The 14,441-nt window shown below is 36.4% G+C and overlaps 1 protein-coding gene across 2 annotated transcripts; it reads right to left on the bottom strand.

Annotated features, from left to right (window-relative positions):
* Positions 1–42: 42 nt before the first annotated feature.
* On the bottom strand, positions 43–3,969 carry svip (small VCP interacting protein). 2 transcript variants are annotated; one of them, XM_032581968.1, is made up of 4 exons: positions 3,457–3,961; positions 3,200–3,250; positions 1,466–1,579; positions 43–1,204 (listed from the first exon to the last, which is right to left on the bottom strand). In XM_032581968.1, the coding sequence occupies exons 1-4, from the start codon at positions 3,517–3,519 to the stop codon at positions 1,190–1,192; spliced, it is 243 nt and encodes an 80-aa protein (XP_032437859.1). In that variant the 5' UTR covers positions 3,520–3,961; the 3' UTR covers positions 43–1,189. The 2 variants fall into 2 exon arrangements, with proteins under 2 accessions (XP_032437859.1, XP_032437862.1); XM_032581971.1 differs by lacking the exon at positions 43–1,204 and adding an exon at positions 1,987–2,033 and having other exon boundaries at positions 1,471–1,579; positions 3,457–3,969.
* Positions 3,970–14,441: the final 10,472 nt, after the last annotated feature.

Raw genomic sequence — 14,441 nt, 5'->3', positions numbered from 1 at the left:
TCGTTATGTGTTGTGAAGTAAAACCAAAAATCCAAACATACATAACAGAAATGTGCTTTATTAACTGTAGCAATACCATTGGCTATACTTTGTCCTACAAAATGGCAAGAGCACCAGAAGCTTTTGAGGATCAGGCAGCTTTAAGAAAAGATCTCAGTTAAGTTAAGCACTTTGAAGAATATTCACTACATTGTCATCCAGCACCGTATGTGAGAGTACAAAGGCAAAGCTGCAGTCTCCAAAAAACTGTGACAGACAGGAAAGAAAATAAATTACTAATGAATTATGAGTTGTGGCATATCCATTCAACAAACAGTAATACTAGTTTTTAAATCAAACCAAATCATTTTAGTGCTTTATAGTTAAATTCAAATGAAGAAATTCAACCAGTGCAATAGAGCAGGATTATGACTGGTTGATAAAGTGCCGTCGGTCACATGCACAAGGGTGATGAGGGCAAGCCTGGTCTGGAAAATATTTCGGCCTGTTTATCATTGATGCATATTATCAGATAGAGGCTGAGAGTGTGGTCAGCAGAATAACCGAAGTGGCAACTAAATCATGTCATCAGCAGAGCAGAGTTGAAAACATGTTTGTCCCCCACCACCTTAAACAATCCAGTACAAAAAGTTTTTAAAGTCCATCACATCGTTAATTGTGTTCCTTAAAAGAAAGGTGATGTTTGTCAGTGGTCACTGTGAAGGTCATCAACATGCCCAAGTCACCAAGCACACATAGTTCAGCTTTTAAACTGTAAGTTACTATGTTACCAAGAAGCTCTGACCTAAACCTGCTTCAGTATTGAGGGGAAAAAACATATTAATAAAAAAAATAAACGGCTACGACTTCTAAAACTGATGACTCATTTTCTTTAAAAGACATTTTTCGAATAATGAGCCCTGTTTAATCGCATATATTGTTATATTGCTAATATAGTCATGTTTAATCAGAGGTTTGAACATAATGTGTCATCCTCAACCTGTTCAAATGTCCTAACCTGTTATTTATAACTTGGCAAATATGGTTTCGTTTTCTGCCTGATGTGATGACAATCAAATGTTTGTAACATAAAATCAAGCAAAAAAAAAAAAAGTTCAATCGGGCAGCAGTTCCAACTTTTTCAAGTAATCCAGCAGACAGACTTCATGTGGATTTGGACATTCTAAGTCCAACTTCTCCATCGGGAACTTCATCCAACCTGCCACTGAAGACAAAAGAAAGATCAAACGACAGAGCTGGTTACACATCTAACATGAAACCCCTGCATATGTAAACTGCTGTAAATGTTATCAATATCAAAGTTCATTTAGATATACATGCCAGAGATAACAATAATTATAGCCCTTTTTATGTCAAGGATTACTGTAATGTAATGTGTAAGCATCCTACAGCTTTACCGAAAGATACAATTGAAGTGTAAAATTAAAATGCATAGAAAGAAGCATGAAGCCAAAGCTACACGTACCTTCAGTCCACCGCCACCAGACACAGATGGGGTCATCGCCTGCTTCTCAATTTCTTCCTGTTTCTTTCTTTTCCTTTCAACTGCTTCTGGATTTTTGACACCCCTGTACGCCGTCTGGAAGTCAGAGAGGAAGTGGAGAGAAAAAAATGAAAACCCAGCAGGAAACGGCAATGCTCATTTCTGATTTCATTGAATGTTAGAAATACTGTGTAAACAGGCATGCATCTGTGTTTTTAAGAAGATATTCCATCTCAGCTGCAACCTTTCAGAATAAAAGGCATGATCTAGTGTGCACGCATTCAACCGCCAAATAAGGCATCTCAGTAAAAAGACACAGCACTCTTCTTTCACTCTTGGTGTGCTGCCTACTCTATCGGTGGGTTAGAGCTTTGTGCTTTTGCTTGCAGCAGCCTGAACTGTAAAGGTTAACACATAACAGTGACTGAGAGCAGAGAAATGTGGCAGTAAAAATATTAGCCAACTTCAGAGGTTGGCTTTTGTTTCGATCTGAATTGACTTACCTTGATTTAACTTTAGCATGGCTCTCACTGGTTTGCAAGTGTCTTTTCTGCACAATAAAAAAATGCTCACCACACTGCGCAGCAGTTCTTAAATACAAGTCACCAAATGTTCAAATGTTTATAATCAAGAAATGGCTTTTTGAGTACATGAATAGCATGGCTGAAAAATGACATAGAGAGGAAGCATTTCCTTTTTTTTTTTTCCTTTATGACATACTGGTGGGACTGTTTTTATACCGTGACCTTTTTTTTTAATGAAGGTGAATGTGTTTATCATCAATATATTTTAGATAAAGATACTTTTGGAAACAGTGAAAACTGTGTACTTATGTCTGTGTCCACAGGCTTATTTTATGTGATCGGTCAACACAAATTAGAACATGTTTTTGAAGCAAAATGAAAAGGAAGGTGTAATCAAGATTTTTGTGTTACAAATAAAAGTCTGAAAAGTATGATGTGCATTTTTATTCAACCTTCCTTGATCTAACGATCATAAATAAAACCTTCCAAAAGTCACTTATTAAACAGAGTGTGTCTTTGTGTAGTTTAATCTTAGTATTGTTCAGCTGTCATGTGCAGCCCACACAGAAACATCCAGAGGACGGAACACTACTGACTGCAAGTTTAAAGGTCGAGTTGGTTATGAAAAAAATATATCTACAGTAATCCACTTTTCAATCCATAAACAAAAAACTGTTTTAACACGAGGGGAAAATTTACATTTTTGGCCCACAAGCAAAATGTTGCCTGAACATATAATCCCACTGTGAGATGGTGGCGGCAGCATCATGCTGTATGGATGGGAGGCTTTGGATTAACAGGGATGAGACAGTTGGTTAGAGTTGATGAGGCTTTAAAAAAAAAGTCGTTTTATGAGGTTTATTGAGGCTGGAGTTTACTATTGAGAAAGACAACAACCCTAAATGCGCAGTCAGGGCTGAATGTCTAAGAATGACCCAGTCAAAGTCCACACTTAAATCAAACCCAGAAAACCTAAAACTACAGAAAAATGTTGCTCTAAAAACTTTTGAGTACAACAGTTGTTCAAAAAAAAGCAAACCAACACGTACCTTACTGTGCACCGCTTTGAGTTGGTCTAACAAGGCTTGTTGTTTACATGTTGGGTGTGACTCTGGGCCACTAAGTTAATAAAACCAGCTTAGATAAATAGTAAGTGTCTGACTCAAAATCTGCAACAGGAACCACTACTGACCTCTTTTTGTCTCTTCTCAGCAGCTTCAGCCAATTGTTGTCTCCTCGTCTCCTGTTTAGGACAGAAAACGTTATGAAATGACACTCATGTGAAGCCCTGATAATATGTCGCCGTTTACTGTAAACCCCTTTAATAAGGGCCTTTTCAGTACAAAGAGTAATAAAAATACATTCTTCTTGGCTTTGTTACTCTGTATGTCATCCTGGCTTATCTAGCGACATATCTAACAGGAAATGTAATTAATTACATTAACTTACAGGATCCGGGGTGACAACAACGTCGTCGGCAGCTCCACCAAGGCACGGTAAGCACATTCCCATTCTGGAATAATTTTATTATTCCGCCAGTGTGTCAGTAAAAGAATGGCGTAGAAAATTAGTTTTCAGTTTTTCAAATTAATTAAACCAGAACCCTATTAGGATATTTGGCCATTCACAACTTGTATGCGTAGTAAATAAGGCGAAAGAAGCGGCAGCTTCTACTCCAGCTGGCAGCCGCTGGGTCAGCGGACATACCGTTTCCGTTAGCTAACAGCGGCTCCTGCTATTAGCCCGGGGTGGACATTAGCATTCTAGCTACCGCTACAAGCCAAGCTGCTTCTCTGAGTCACATAATAAACCGTTTCCCTCCGCACCTTTTATTAAATCGCCGCCGCATTTGGAAAATAAATCGCCCCACAGTCAGATACCTAGAGTTCAACACGCCTCTTCGCCCGTTTGTTTGTGTAGCTTCGCTGATGAAGCCAATATGTTACGTCGGTTACGTTCAATAACGGTACGTTAATAAGAGCTGATGACGTCGCATGCATTTAGTTTTAACGTGGTCAAAATATGACATATAATACAAAAGAAAGACAAAAGTCGTCTTTTTTATAGTTGACAAAATGTGAAACATTATTGTTTTTATTTTATTAATTTTATTTTGTCTCTACTGTATGGAGAGCCATTTCTGCCAAAATTAAATAAATAAATATAAAGGAAAAATAAATGAATAAATGAGTAAAATAAAAAAATGGGTAAAATACTGAGCCTACTTCAACTATGTATACAGCAAACAGTTGTGACTGGAAATACCCTGTGATGATTTACCTTTGTTGACAGGGGGAAAAAAAGAAAAATGTTTCTTGTGCTTAGATTTATTTCTAAATTATGTTACCATAATTTATAATGATATCTATTTTTTTAAAACATGTATTCTCTAATTTAGTCATTAAATACTTAAATTTGCGCATAACTATTATTTATTGGATGGCTTTGTTTATCTTTTACTTATGTAACAATATGAAGTAGTGCTGGTCTACTTGAGTGCAATTTTTTGTACTCACAAGAAGACTCAAAATTCTCAAAATTTTGATAAGTAGAAATGAAAAAAATAGAGTTTTAATTTGATAGTAATTAATTTATTTGAGGAAACTAATTGTGAGTCAAGTTTTATGCATGTTATTGTGTTTATGTATGTCTATAAGAAACCATTCTTCATATTGATGGATGAAAACATAGAACGTCCCAGATATATGCAGTTTTTAAATAAAGTTAGTATATATATTTAATCACTCCTTTGACTAGATCAAATAATTGTTTGGGAGTGGCATTAATCCCAAACCATTTTTGTCATTCTGAAGCATGACAAAAAGATAGATTTTTTTCAAATTCTTGTCAAAACATTATCAAGAATGTAGTATGTACAGTACATCACTGCAGATGCGCATGATACAGTGATCCGCTTTAATCCGCTCCTACAGCACCACCTTGTGGCCAAAATGAATATGTCAATGATTTTGCTCATCAGCTTTGACACATTTATACCTCTATCTATTTTATTTGCTTGTGGAGTGACAAGAATAATTTGTCCGCGCTTAATAAAATGTACTCTGGGAAGAGTGGTGCCGGTTAAAAATAATGCTCACATTTAACTTCACTTCAGATCCCAGACTTAATCATGTGTTGACAGATGCTTCTCACACACAGATTGCTTTAATTTTTGTGACAAGTTTTGAATGTTTCTGTCCATGTGATATGGCGCTCCCTTTAAAGTGAGTGGAGGATATCCTCTGTTGTTACCCTTGTCAGCAAATTAGTAAAATTGAAACCCTGTGTGAAGTGAGTGATGTTCTATAGGGCAGGAGCTCCGTCCAATCAATGCTCGCCGATCAATAGTCGGAGAGTTTAATGTTGTACTCCTCTTTACTGTCAACAACTCCACCTATTCATCTTCACTGCAGAGCCTGCATGCGCTGTTTCACAGCTCCCTGTGTTGCGTTGCGGGAATGACAGGTTCATGAGACTGGACAGCCTTTGGGAGTGCAGAATTTATTGTTTTGAAGCATTTCAGAAAGGAAATATATAGGGAAGTTGTAGAATACAATGGAGTACATGGAATCAGATGTTGCTGGTACTTCTTCAGGTAGGTTGACCTCACCACTGAGTTTAGAGATGGAGTAAAGCTGCAGCAGGTTAAATAAGTAATTATTGCAACTTGGTTTGTTATCTGACCCTTTTTTTTTGGTCGATTGATCTATTGCATTCTGTTCATCTACTTGCACAGAAAACATGAACAAAGTATTTAAACTCACAATTTTGTGGAAGAATATCTTCCATTTATAAGTGGTGTCTTTGTTTTATTCTTCAGCATGTTGCTAGTTGTTTCGAATCTCCATATGTTGGGATTTCATTTGCAGAACTTTTGAAATCCATTTTTAACTTTTCAGCGTAATGTACCAGATAATCACAGTGCATGAGAAACCTACCATTAATGAGTATGAAAACTGATCCTCTGGGCTTAACTTATTCATGAAGTTTGCAGTTGGATAAATGGATGAATGGATAAACATAAACAGTGTTAGAGTTTTAAAGAATGGAACACAGCAGTGCTCCTTGCACATTTTCTTTACAAACAGACAAACCCAAGTGGTTTTGACTTCATACTGTAGAAATCATGAGTCTCTCAGGTATATTTGATGATTAAATTAAAATATTACACTAGAACAATTATCTGCAGTAACAAATGGAAGGATATAGTCCAACAGAAATCCTACAATCATGTTAGGTATAATTGGTTTCACTTTAAACTTCACTACGTGCAACCAAAACCAATTTGTTACAGTCTGGAATTGCCTTTTAAGCAAATCTTTTGATTTCTCTTTGTTTATATAACAATTTTAGTGTTTCTAAATTAAAATAAATTCAGATCAAAGCTGCAACTATTCTAGTAAATACTTATGTAGCTAGTGAGTGAATACTGTGAACATTTAGCTGCATGATAGGCAGGAGCCTATGTCAGCACAGACTCACTCTGCTGCTCACAAATCAATATAAGCATGTAGTTAGAATAGGTCTATTATTTTATTTAAGATTAATAATATTATTCTTTTTTTTTTCGCATGTAGAAAATTGATCTTATTTATGCTTTTTACCCCCTGAATTGAATTAGTTACATTTTCAGCATACCCTTTAAAAGGGGGAAGGGTGAGTGAAACACCCATGCAGCCTTAAGTGATCACTACTTACTAATGTAAGCTGTTTAAGTGCTGTAAAGAACACACACAGGCTTTGAGTAGTTAGGATGGATGCTGCAGGATGAATCCCAAACATCCACTTTAGCTTACATGTATTATTACTGTTAAACCGCCACCTGGTTGCATTCAGACTAAAATATTTTACGATTTTGGACTGGAGATATTTATGACTTGAAAGCAGAAACCAAATTTGAAATTTCTTCAACTTGTTAAAAAAAATGCATAGTGTAGTTGCAAAGTGACACATTTTTCAAAAGTTTAAGTTTAAAGATTTATATACTTTATTCCTGTTATGAGATTCACTTTGCTTGTCATTCATCACAATTTTTTTTACTTCCTGATGAAAAAATTCAGTAACTTGGGGATTTTAAATGTGTGTCCAAACAAATAATCAATGCCTTAGGAAGTGCAGGAAGTACCTGCTCATCAATCGATCTTTGTAATGTTTCTCTGCTTTCGATATGATAAGGACAGTTTACCATTGCACTTAGGCTGCTGAGCTGTAATGGACAGAAGTGGATTTTAGTGATGTGTTTTTTCTTTCAGAGAAGCCTAAAGTTTGGCAACCTGGATATAGATTTATTTATATAAAATCAAGATATCTCTCAAAATATGTATGCTTATGTTGTTATGTTTCAAACACATTTTATATAGTTTATGTTAAACCTGAAGTATTTTCAAATCAAGATACTAGTCACAATAGATATCAATTTTTCAATTAGAGTATACCCAATGATGACTGGTGTCTACTTTATTGAATGATGTTTCAACATGTTATTATTTTAATCTTGGTGATGGATGTTATCAATATTTTTTTTATTTCTAAGCATGTCAAATTAAAGAGGGACTGATTACTTCATATTAAGTACCTTCTGGCTAAGCTTATCAAAACTCTAGGTGGTGATTTATCATCCACTACAAAATAAAAAGCTGAGTTTAAATGTGTCCTTACAGTATATTAAAAAAAATTTAAATGGCCTAAAAAAGTCTGGATATTCTCTAAACTGGGGTATGTTACTTTTACCAACTTTTATGTTTGTTAAAAATGTCACTATGACATTTTTAACAACACACTTACTAACCCTAACCCTAACCCTTTTACAGTATAGTATGAAACTGCCTTCTCCCATTTCTCCCAGTGCTAACTACATCAAATACATTTCACTCAGAAACAACCAATCAGAGCCAGGAGGAGGGTCTAAATGCTGTCAATCAGCTCATGTTCACGCCACTGACACCATCCCCCTTGCTCTCTGCTACCTACAGTTTCTCCCTGTCGTCATAGTCTGACTGTTAATGCTGAAACTGAATCAAAAAGTAGTTCAATAAAGATTTAGTTTTGCGTGTGCAAATGTGTGTAACCAGATTTTTGTAGCTTTTTTTGGACATTTTTTAATGTTTCCCTCTAGAAAATGAATTTGTTTTTCTGTCATATTCTACTTCTCACACTGAAGTTGGAAAATTGGAAATTATTTATTGATTTGGAGTCTAATTTTATACATGACCAAAAACCTGATGTTATAACCTGGGTGTGTTAAACAATCAGAGGTACCACATGGCATCACTGTATAAAATGCCTTCTGGCACCATCAGTCAGTAGCTAAACTGCACTACTGGGAACAAATTTTGTTAAATGTTAATTTTAAAGATCAGAACAAACATTGTAAGGAAAAAAATGCATCACACAGTCAGTGTGTTGACACCGGTGTTAACGGCTGCTAACTAGGTTTTGGAAACCCAGAGGCTTTATTGTGCCCCGTTAGTGTCACGTATCACAGAAGAAAAAGGGTTTTTTTTGTAGATGTGTTAAAAATGTATGAGTGGAGTAATATGAGAGGCAGCTGAGAGCTGCTGCTGTGATCAGCTTCATAATCTTCTGATCTAAATCAGAAAATAAATATGTAGATTTCCCACAGATAACTTCCACAGATAGAGCATAGCTTTATGACAGAAAGGAGTTAACAGCGTATTTTTCATAGCTGTTTATGTTAATTATTTTGCAGGATCATGTCATCAAGACAACTATATGTTCCGCCCCCTGCTGGAGCATCAGTGCTCCAGGTCCTCAGACAGTCAGGCTCCTTACAACCCAGCCATCAGCCGTTCAGCTTCCTGGAGCTCCTCGCTTGGCGACGGTCCCGCCTCTGGAGATTCGGAGACAGAATCAGAGCAGCAGTCCAGTGAGTTTGCCAGCAGTTTTTCCTTCTCAATAACCAGTCCTGGCACTCTTTATGGGCACACGTCCACCTACTTATCTGTTTTCCACACACTATTGATCAGGGTTGAGTCAGGGGGTGAGAGGCAGAGGACACTCAGGGCAGGTCAAGAGTCCAACCCAAGACCAATACAGACACACACAGACCAGACACCAGGCACAGGGAATTTAGTAGGTCTTATTACATAAATTCAGTGTATTAATGATTATTGAACTCTTTTGGAAATAATATGTTTATGTGTGGTTCAAATTAATAGACAACAGGTAAACATAACACTGAGAGCATTGATAAAGACTCCGATGACTGAAGGACACATCACGTATACTATGCTGGGAGTGAAATAATGAAGCCAAATGATGAATCGGTTTGACATCTTATAACATTTCATTATGTTTAGTTTTCTCTGTATAATGCAAATAACAAACATGATTAAGCAATCTGTAATTTTTTAATGATATGACAGCTTTGTGGCATCACTGAGTGTTGGAATTTAGAGACATGATCAGTGTCTTACAATTAACACTCCTTAAACTTTTATTTTATTTTATTACGTTACAACTTCAATTTCAATATAGTTTATGGGATTTTATGTGATAGACCAACACAAAGTTGTGCATACTTATGGAAAGGAAGAAAATGGTAAATTGTTTTCATGTTTTAATTTTAGGGGGAAAAAAACCCTGTAAATGTGGCATGCATGTTTTTTATTCACGTCAAATTACTCCTACCTGCCGATCACCTACTTACTAAACTTACTAAATAGAGTTTAAGTTAGTGCAATTTAAGAAATACAGCTGTTCTGTGCAGGTCTCAGAGGATTGTTAGACGCAAACAGCATCTTAAAAATTAAAGAAACTCATCAGACATTTGAGACAAGGAAAGAATATGTAACCTGACACAACATGGCCGCCTACCTAAAGACAAAACCCAGGCAAGGAAATCATTATTCAGTGAAGTGGCCAAGCAGTCCATGGTAAATCTGGAGGAGCTGCAGAGATCCACAGCTCAGGTGGGGGAAGCTGTCAATGACAACCCTTAGTCATGTTTTCATATCTTTATAGAGGAGTATTGATAAGAAAAATACTGTTAAAAGAAAGCTATAGGAAGTCATTTTTGAAGTTTTCTAGAAGTTATGCATATGGAAAAAAGGTGTTTTGGTTATAGACAAAATGCTTTTACATTGCAGACATTTCTGAACACACCATCCTCATGGTGAAACCTGTGTGGTAGCAGCATCATCCTATGGGACTGCTTTGGTTCTTCAAGGGAAGGTAGGACAGAGTTCATGAGAGAATGGATGGAGCTAAAGGCAGGTCTATCCTGACAAATAAAACAAATTCAATCTAATGAGTTTGAGCTATTTTTGTTGTTGTATTTTACAGCATAAATATAAAAAACTGTTAGGTAGATACTCCAAAAGACAGCTATAGCTGCAGCAAATGTGGTAAACTTTTCAGATTTTTATCAGTACAAAACATGAAAATCAGGGGTATTTCCCTTCACAGTTATGCACTACTCTACACTGGCCTGTCATAAAAAAAAATCAAAAACATATAAAGCAATTTTCAAGGCACTGTACATTAATGTAGTTCAGCTGTTCCCTTTATCCAGCAGCTTGGGTAGCCATTTTCTTCCACAGGGTGGCAGTATTTTATTTCTTTAAAACCTCCTTGTCTTTGCAGCGCAACCATCTGACCTACATCTCCCAACTAAAAGCCATGAAGGGAAATGGTACCATTTAAACAGTACTAGCCCTGCTGTGGAAACGCTGCTGATTTATTTATTGAGCACCCCAGCGGAGCCCCCAAATGCATTTAGCTGGTTGTTTGATATTTGACTACGGGTTGCATGCACAGCCCTTATACCGGCCCCCTATAAACATCAGAACAGTGGGAGGTGTAGAGGCATGCTGGGCTGCAAGAAAGCAGATGGCATTTGGATCCATGACAGATGCCAGACTTACTCCTGTGAATCCACCCATGGAAAGACATTGAGAAACAAAAGTTCTTCCACAGATTGAACTGTGAACAGTCACTGTGGCGAAGACTGGACTGATTATACAGAAACAATGTGAAGAGTGCAACCTTTATGGGTCTCAGATCAGGAGCTGCAACTCCCTCTGCAGCTGATTCTGAAATAAAACCTTGTGGCTTTGCAGACTGGATGTGGTGGGCTGAATTATTTCTACTATATTGTCTGTTGGTTGATAAATAAATGGAATGCAGCCAATCCTCATATTCTTTAGTGTGCAGCATAAAAGATATAAAGTGTCAAAAAGGGAAGTAAATTGTCAAATTGATGACATATGATATCCTGACAAATAAATAAATAATACCACAAAATAAACCAATGAAATAAACCATCAATTTCAACCAGACCTGTGAAATACAATCACAAAGCTGCAGCAATAAATCACTACAACTTAATCAAATAAACGATGCTCAGTGTGTTTGCTCTGAGTTTAACTGGCTCACAAGAAGTTTGACAATTAGCAGCTTGCAGGTTTTAATGTGGGAAAATGAAACTTTATTTCAACCATATAAACCAAAAGCTGTTGTGCTCAGCCTCTTGTTTTCAGGGACTCATACACTATTTATCGTCAAACAAGGGAACCCCTGCCTCTGCAGCAGTGTGCAGCGGGTGTCAGCAGCTGAGCTGTGTGAATCCTGCAGCTGAAGAAGTGATTTTTATTATTGATTGCTCTGAGTTTTCCTTGCAACCCTACCTTAAATGCCTGCCGAGGTGAATATAGATCCTCTTTGGGGGGAAAAAAGTCCACTATTTGACTTCTTCTTCTTATATTTATTCATTTTTGTGATCACTAGCTGCATTACCATTGTCCTAAAAATTGCACAAATTGGAAATATGAAAATAAATTTTTTAAAACTCATGTTTTTATATACAGTATATATATATATATATATATATATACTGTATATATATATATATATGTATATATATATATATATATATATATATATATGTATAATTTTGTTTGCGTAAGGTAGGTGGGTATTTTAGCTGTATCAAAATGTGTGTATTTTTGCGAAACTGCAGTAGCACTTTTTCTGCATCACACGAGTCATGTGATCAACAACCGGATGTTACTACTGGCGGAAAAGACAAAGAAGACGACAGAAAGTGGTGGAAAGATGATGGCTTGACTTATTTTTTAATTACTTATTACATATTGCATATAATATTTTAACGATATATTTCTAATTTTATAGAAAACCACAATTGCAAAATTGTGCTTTTACAACATTCACGGAATGCCAACTAAGTTTTGTACGCATTTGTAATGGAAATGCAGATACTGTGGCTGCAGGTTATGAGGAACTTTTTCAGATTAAAGCTGTTAGATTATTCTGTAGTCAGTCAAACTTGCTGTAGATGTAGTTTGTTACCTATAAATCAATGCATCATGGTCAGTTTTACTATTTGTTAGCAGTTTTGTAAATTATTATACATTAAGCTACAATCTACCCTCCCAAAATAAAGCTTCTTGTGAACTCAACTGATCAGAGTCAGTTTGAGTTCATCCATTTGTATTTCTCTTCTGGCTTAAATCCTTTTTAGTCGAAGTCATCCATTAAAGGTTTTTACTAATGTTCTGCATGGCTGCAGTAAAATGTTTGGAACTGTATTTGCAAACACTGCATGGATTTCAGGAAAATCTGTTAGCAATTAACACATGGACACAGTTTGGTTAGGAGTATCAGACTAAAATAGTCAGATTTCTATTTAAAAAAGCTCCTTGGTGATCATTTCTATCCAAGTCATATTATAAATCGTATGATTTGCTTGATGCATTCCAGTAGGAATGTTTTTTTTTTCAAGTTCCAACAATGTTTCCTGCTGAAAATAATCACCAGGATGACAAATTTGTAATAATCCTACCAGATTTTCTCTTTCCTTTAGCGATATAGATCTGGAGCTCAGCCTATAATACGGGTTCACAACCTGCTGCTCTGGAGCTACTTGTGGATCTGCAGGCCAGCTAAAGTAGACCTGAACTATGTTTGTATATGTAAAGGTGCTTTCTTGCAATATTTCTAAAGTTTCACAACCCATTCACAATAACAGCACAGTGGACTCATCAATTTTTGCTTTGCCATATTTTGTGTTTTGCTTCCTCATGTTTTATAAGTAAAGTTGTATTCAACAAAATGTTTTATTTTTTTCTCTACAAGTTCATTGTTGTTGTTCTAAACCACTAAACCTCTAGCCAAACCTATTTTATATGGTGGATGTTTATTTTTTAGGAGTCAGGTTTTATAGCAGTACACAAATTTATTTAGCAGGAGAAATTGCAAAAGCATCTCTTTGGATTGTAAAGGTTTCTGCCTACACAATCAACATAAATCCAGTCTCTGCACTCGGGAGAAGTAAGAAAATAATCCCCTCACTTGGCAGCCACAAAAAGGGTTGTTTGGGTGATCTAAAGTAGTATAAATTCAAACTGCATTCAGTGTCTCTGAACAAGCTTGTAAATGTTTAAGGTGATTCAAGTGGAGAAAACGGCGTTTGCTGATTTAAGATTTGCATCAATTCAAACTCGAGCAACAATCGTTACTGTCATTGTGATGCTATCCAACATCACAGTGCAACATAACATAAATCACAGCAGTTAGTCACTGGAGTCAGACTCTGCCTACAACACGTCAGACTCCAATGCTTCAGAATATGTGTCAAAGTCTGACAGAAACTGTTTGGCGGCCATACTTTTTCGTCATCAGCTCAATTAATGTGCCATCGTGTGAAATTATCAACTCAAATAGAAAGCAGAATATCTTGATTCTTTCTTCAAGCGCTTTTTGAATAGCTTTTGTATTTTGAGGAGTCCTGCACTATAAATACTTTGTTTAGCCTATAAAAACCATCCTGTTATTCTATGCTTTGCTTCATGAAGAGTGTCTGGACCTTTGGCTATCGAAAAACGGTTGTTGCAGGAGGCATGGACTCTTTTGAAGTTTTAAATTTTACCCAATCAGTAAAGTTTGGCCGTGAGGGATGTAAGGCACCAGTTCGATGCCACGGAGCTTATCAGAAATTGCTTGCGCTGTAATCAACTGCCCTCCACTGCAAATGGAAAAATGCAGACCTGAGATGGCTGTTAATTTTTATTCAATATTTGGAAGAGAGGCCAATACCAACTGGCTTCATTCACTTCCTCTGTTGCCATTGCTAAGACTACATGCAGACAAGACTATCAGTCAAGACTATTAAATTTATTTGTGTAGTAAATTTGAGCAACAAGTCAGTTGATAGTGCTTTACATCATAAAAAACATAGAATCTTCAAATAAACATCATACAGTCACCAATTGTGAAACCAGTAACTACATTTCTAAAAGTACTGAAAACGTCATCATTCACAACTCCTCCTACTTTTAGCTAATTAGCCCGGTTGAAATTCAACCAGAGAAATTGAGCCCAATGAGAGAAATCCGCGACGGAGCACTGAAAAGAGATGAGAATCAAGCGGAATTGCGTAGTAGCAAAGCAACGGA

This window comes from Xiphophorus hellerii, chromosome 2 (genome assembly GCF_003331165.1).
Source record: "Xiphophorus hellerii strain 12219 chromosome 2, Xiphophorus_hellerii-4.1, whole genome shotgun sequence".
NCBI classification, from domain to species: Eukaryota; Metazoa; Chordata; class Actinopteri; order Cyprinodontiformes; family Poeciliidae; genus Xiphophorus; species Xiphophorus hellerii.
The sequence above is the reverse complement of the archived record's forward strand: the minus strand, read 5'-3'. Positions and strand labels throughout refer to the sequence as shown.

Coding starts and splice junctions, on each gene's coding strand:
- svip (XM_032581971.1), bottom strand. CDS start 3,519: ATGGGAATGTGCTTACCGTGCCTTGGTGGAGCTGCCGACGACGTTGTT. Junction 3,251..3,456: donor TTGTTGTCACCCCGGATCCT/GTAAGTTAATGT, acceptor TGTCCTAAACAG/GAGACGAGGAGACAACAATT. Junction 1,580..1,986: donor CATGCTAAAGTTAAATCAAG/GTAAGTCAATTC, acceptor TCTGACTTCCAG/ACGGCGTACAGGGGTGTCAA.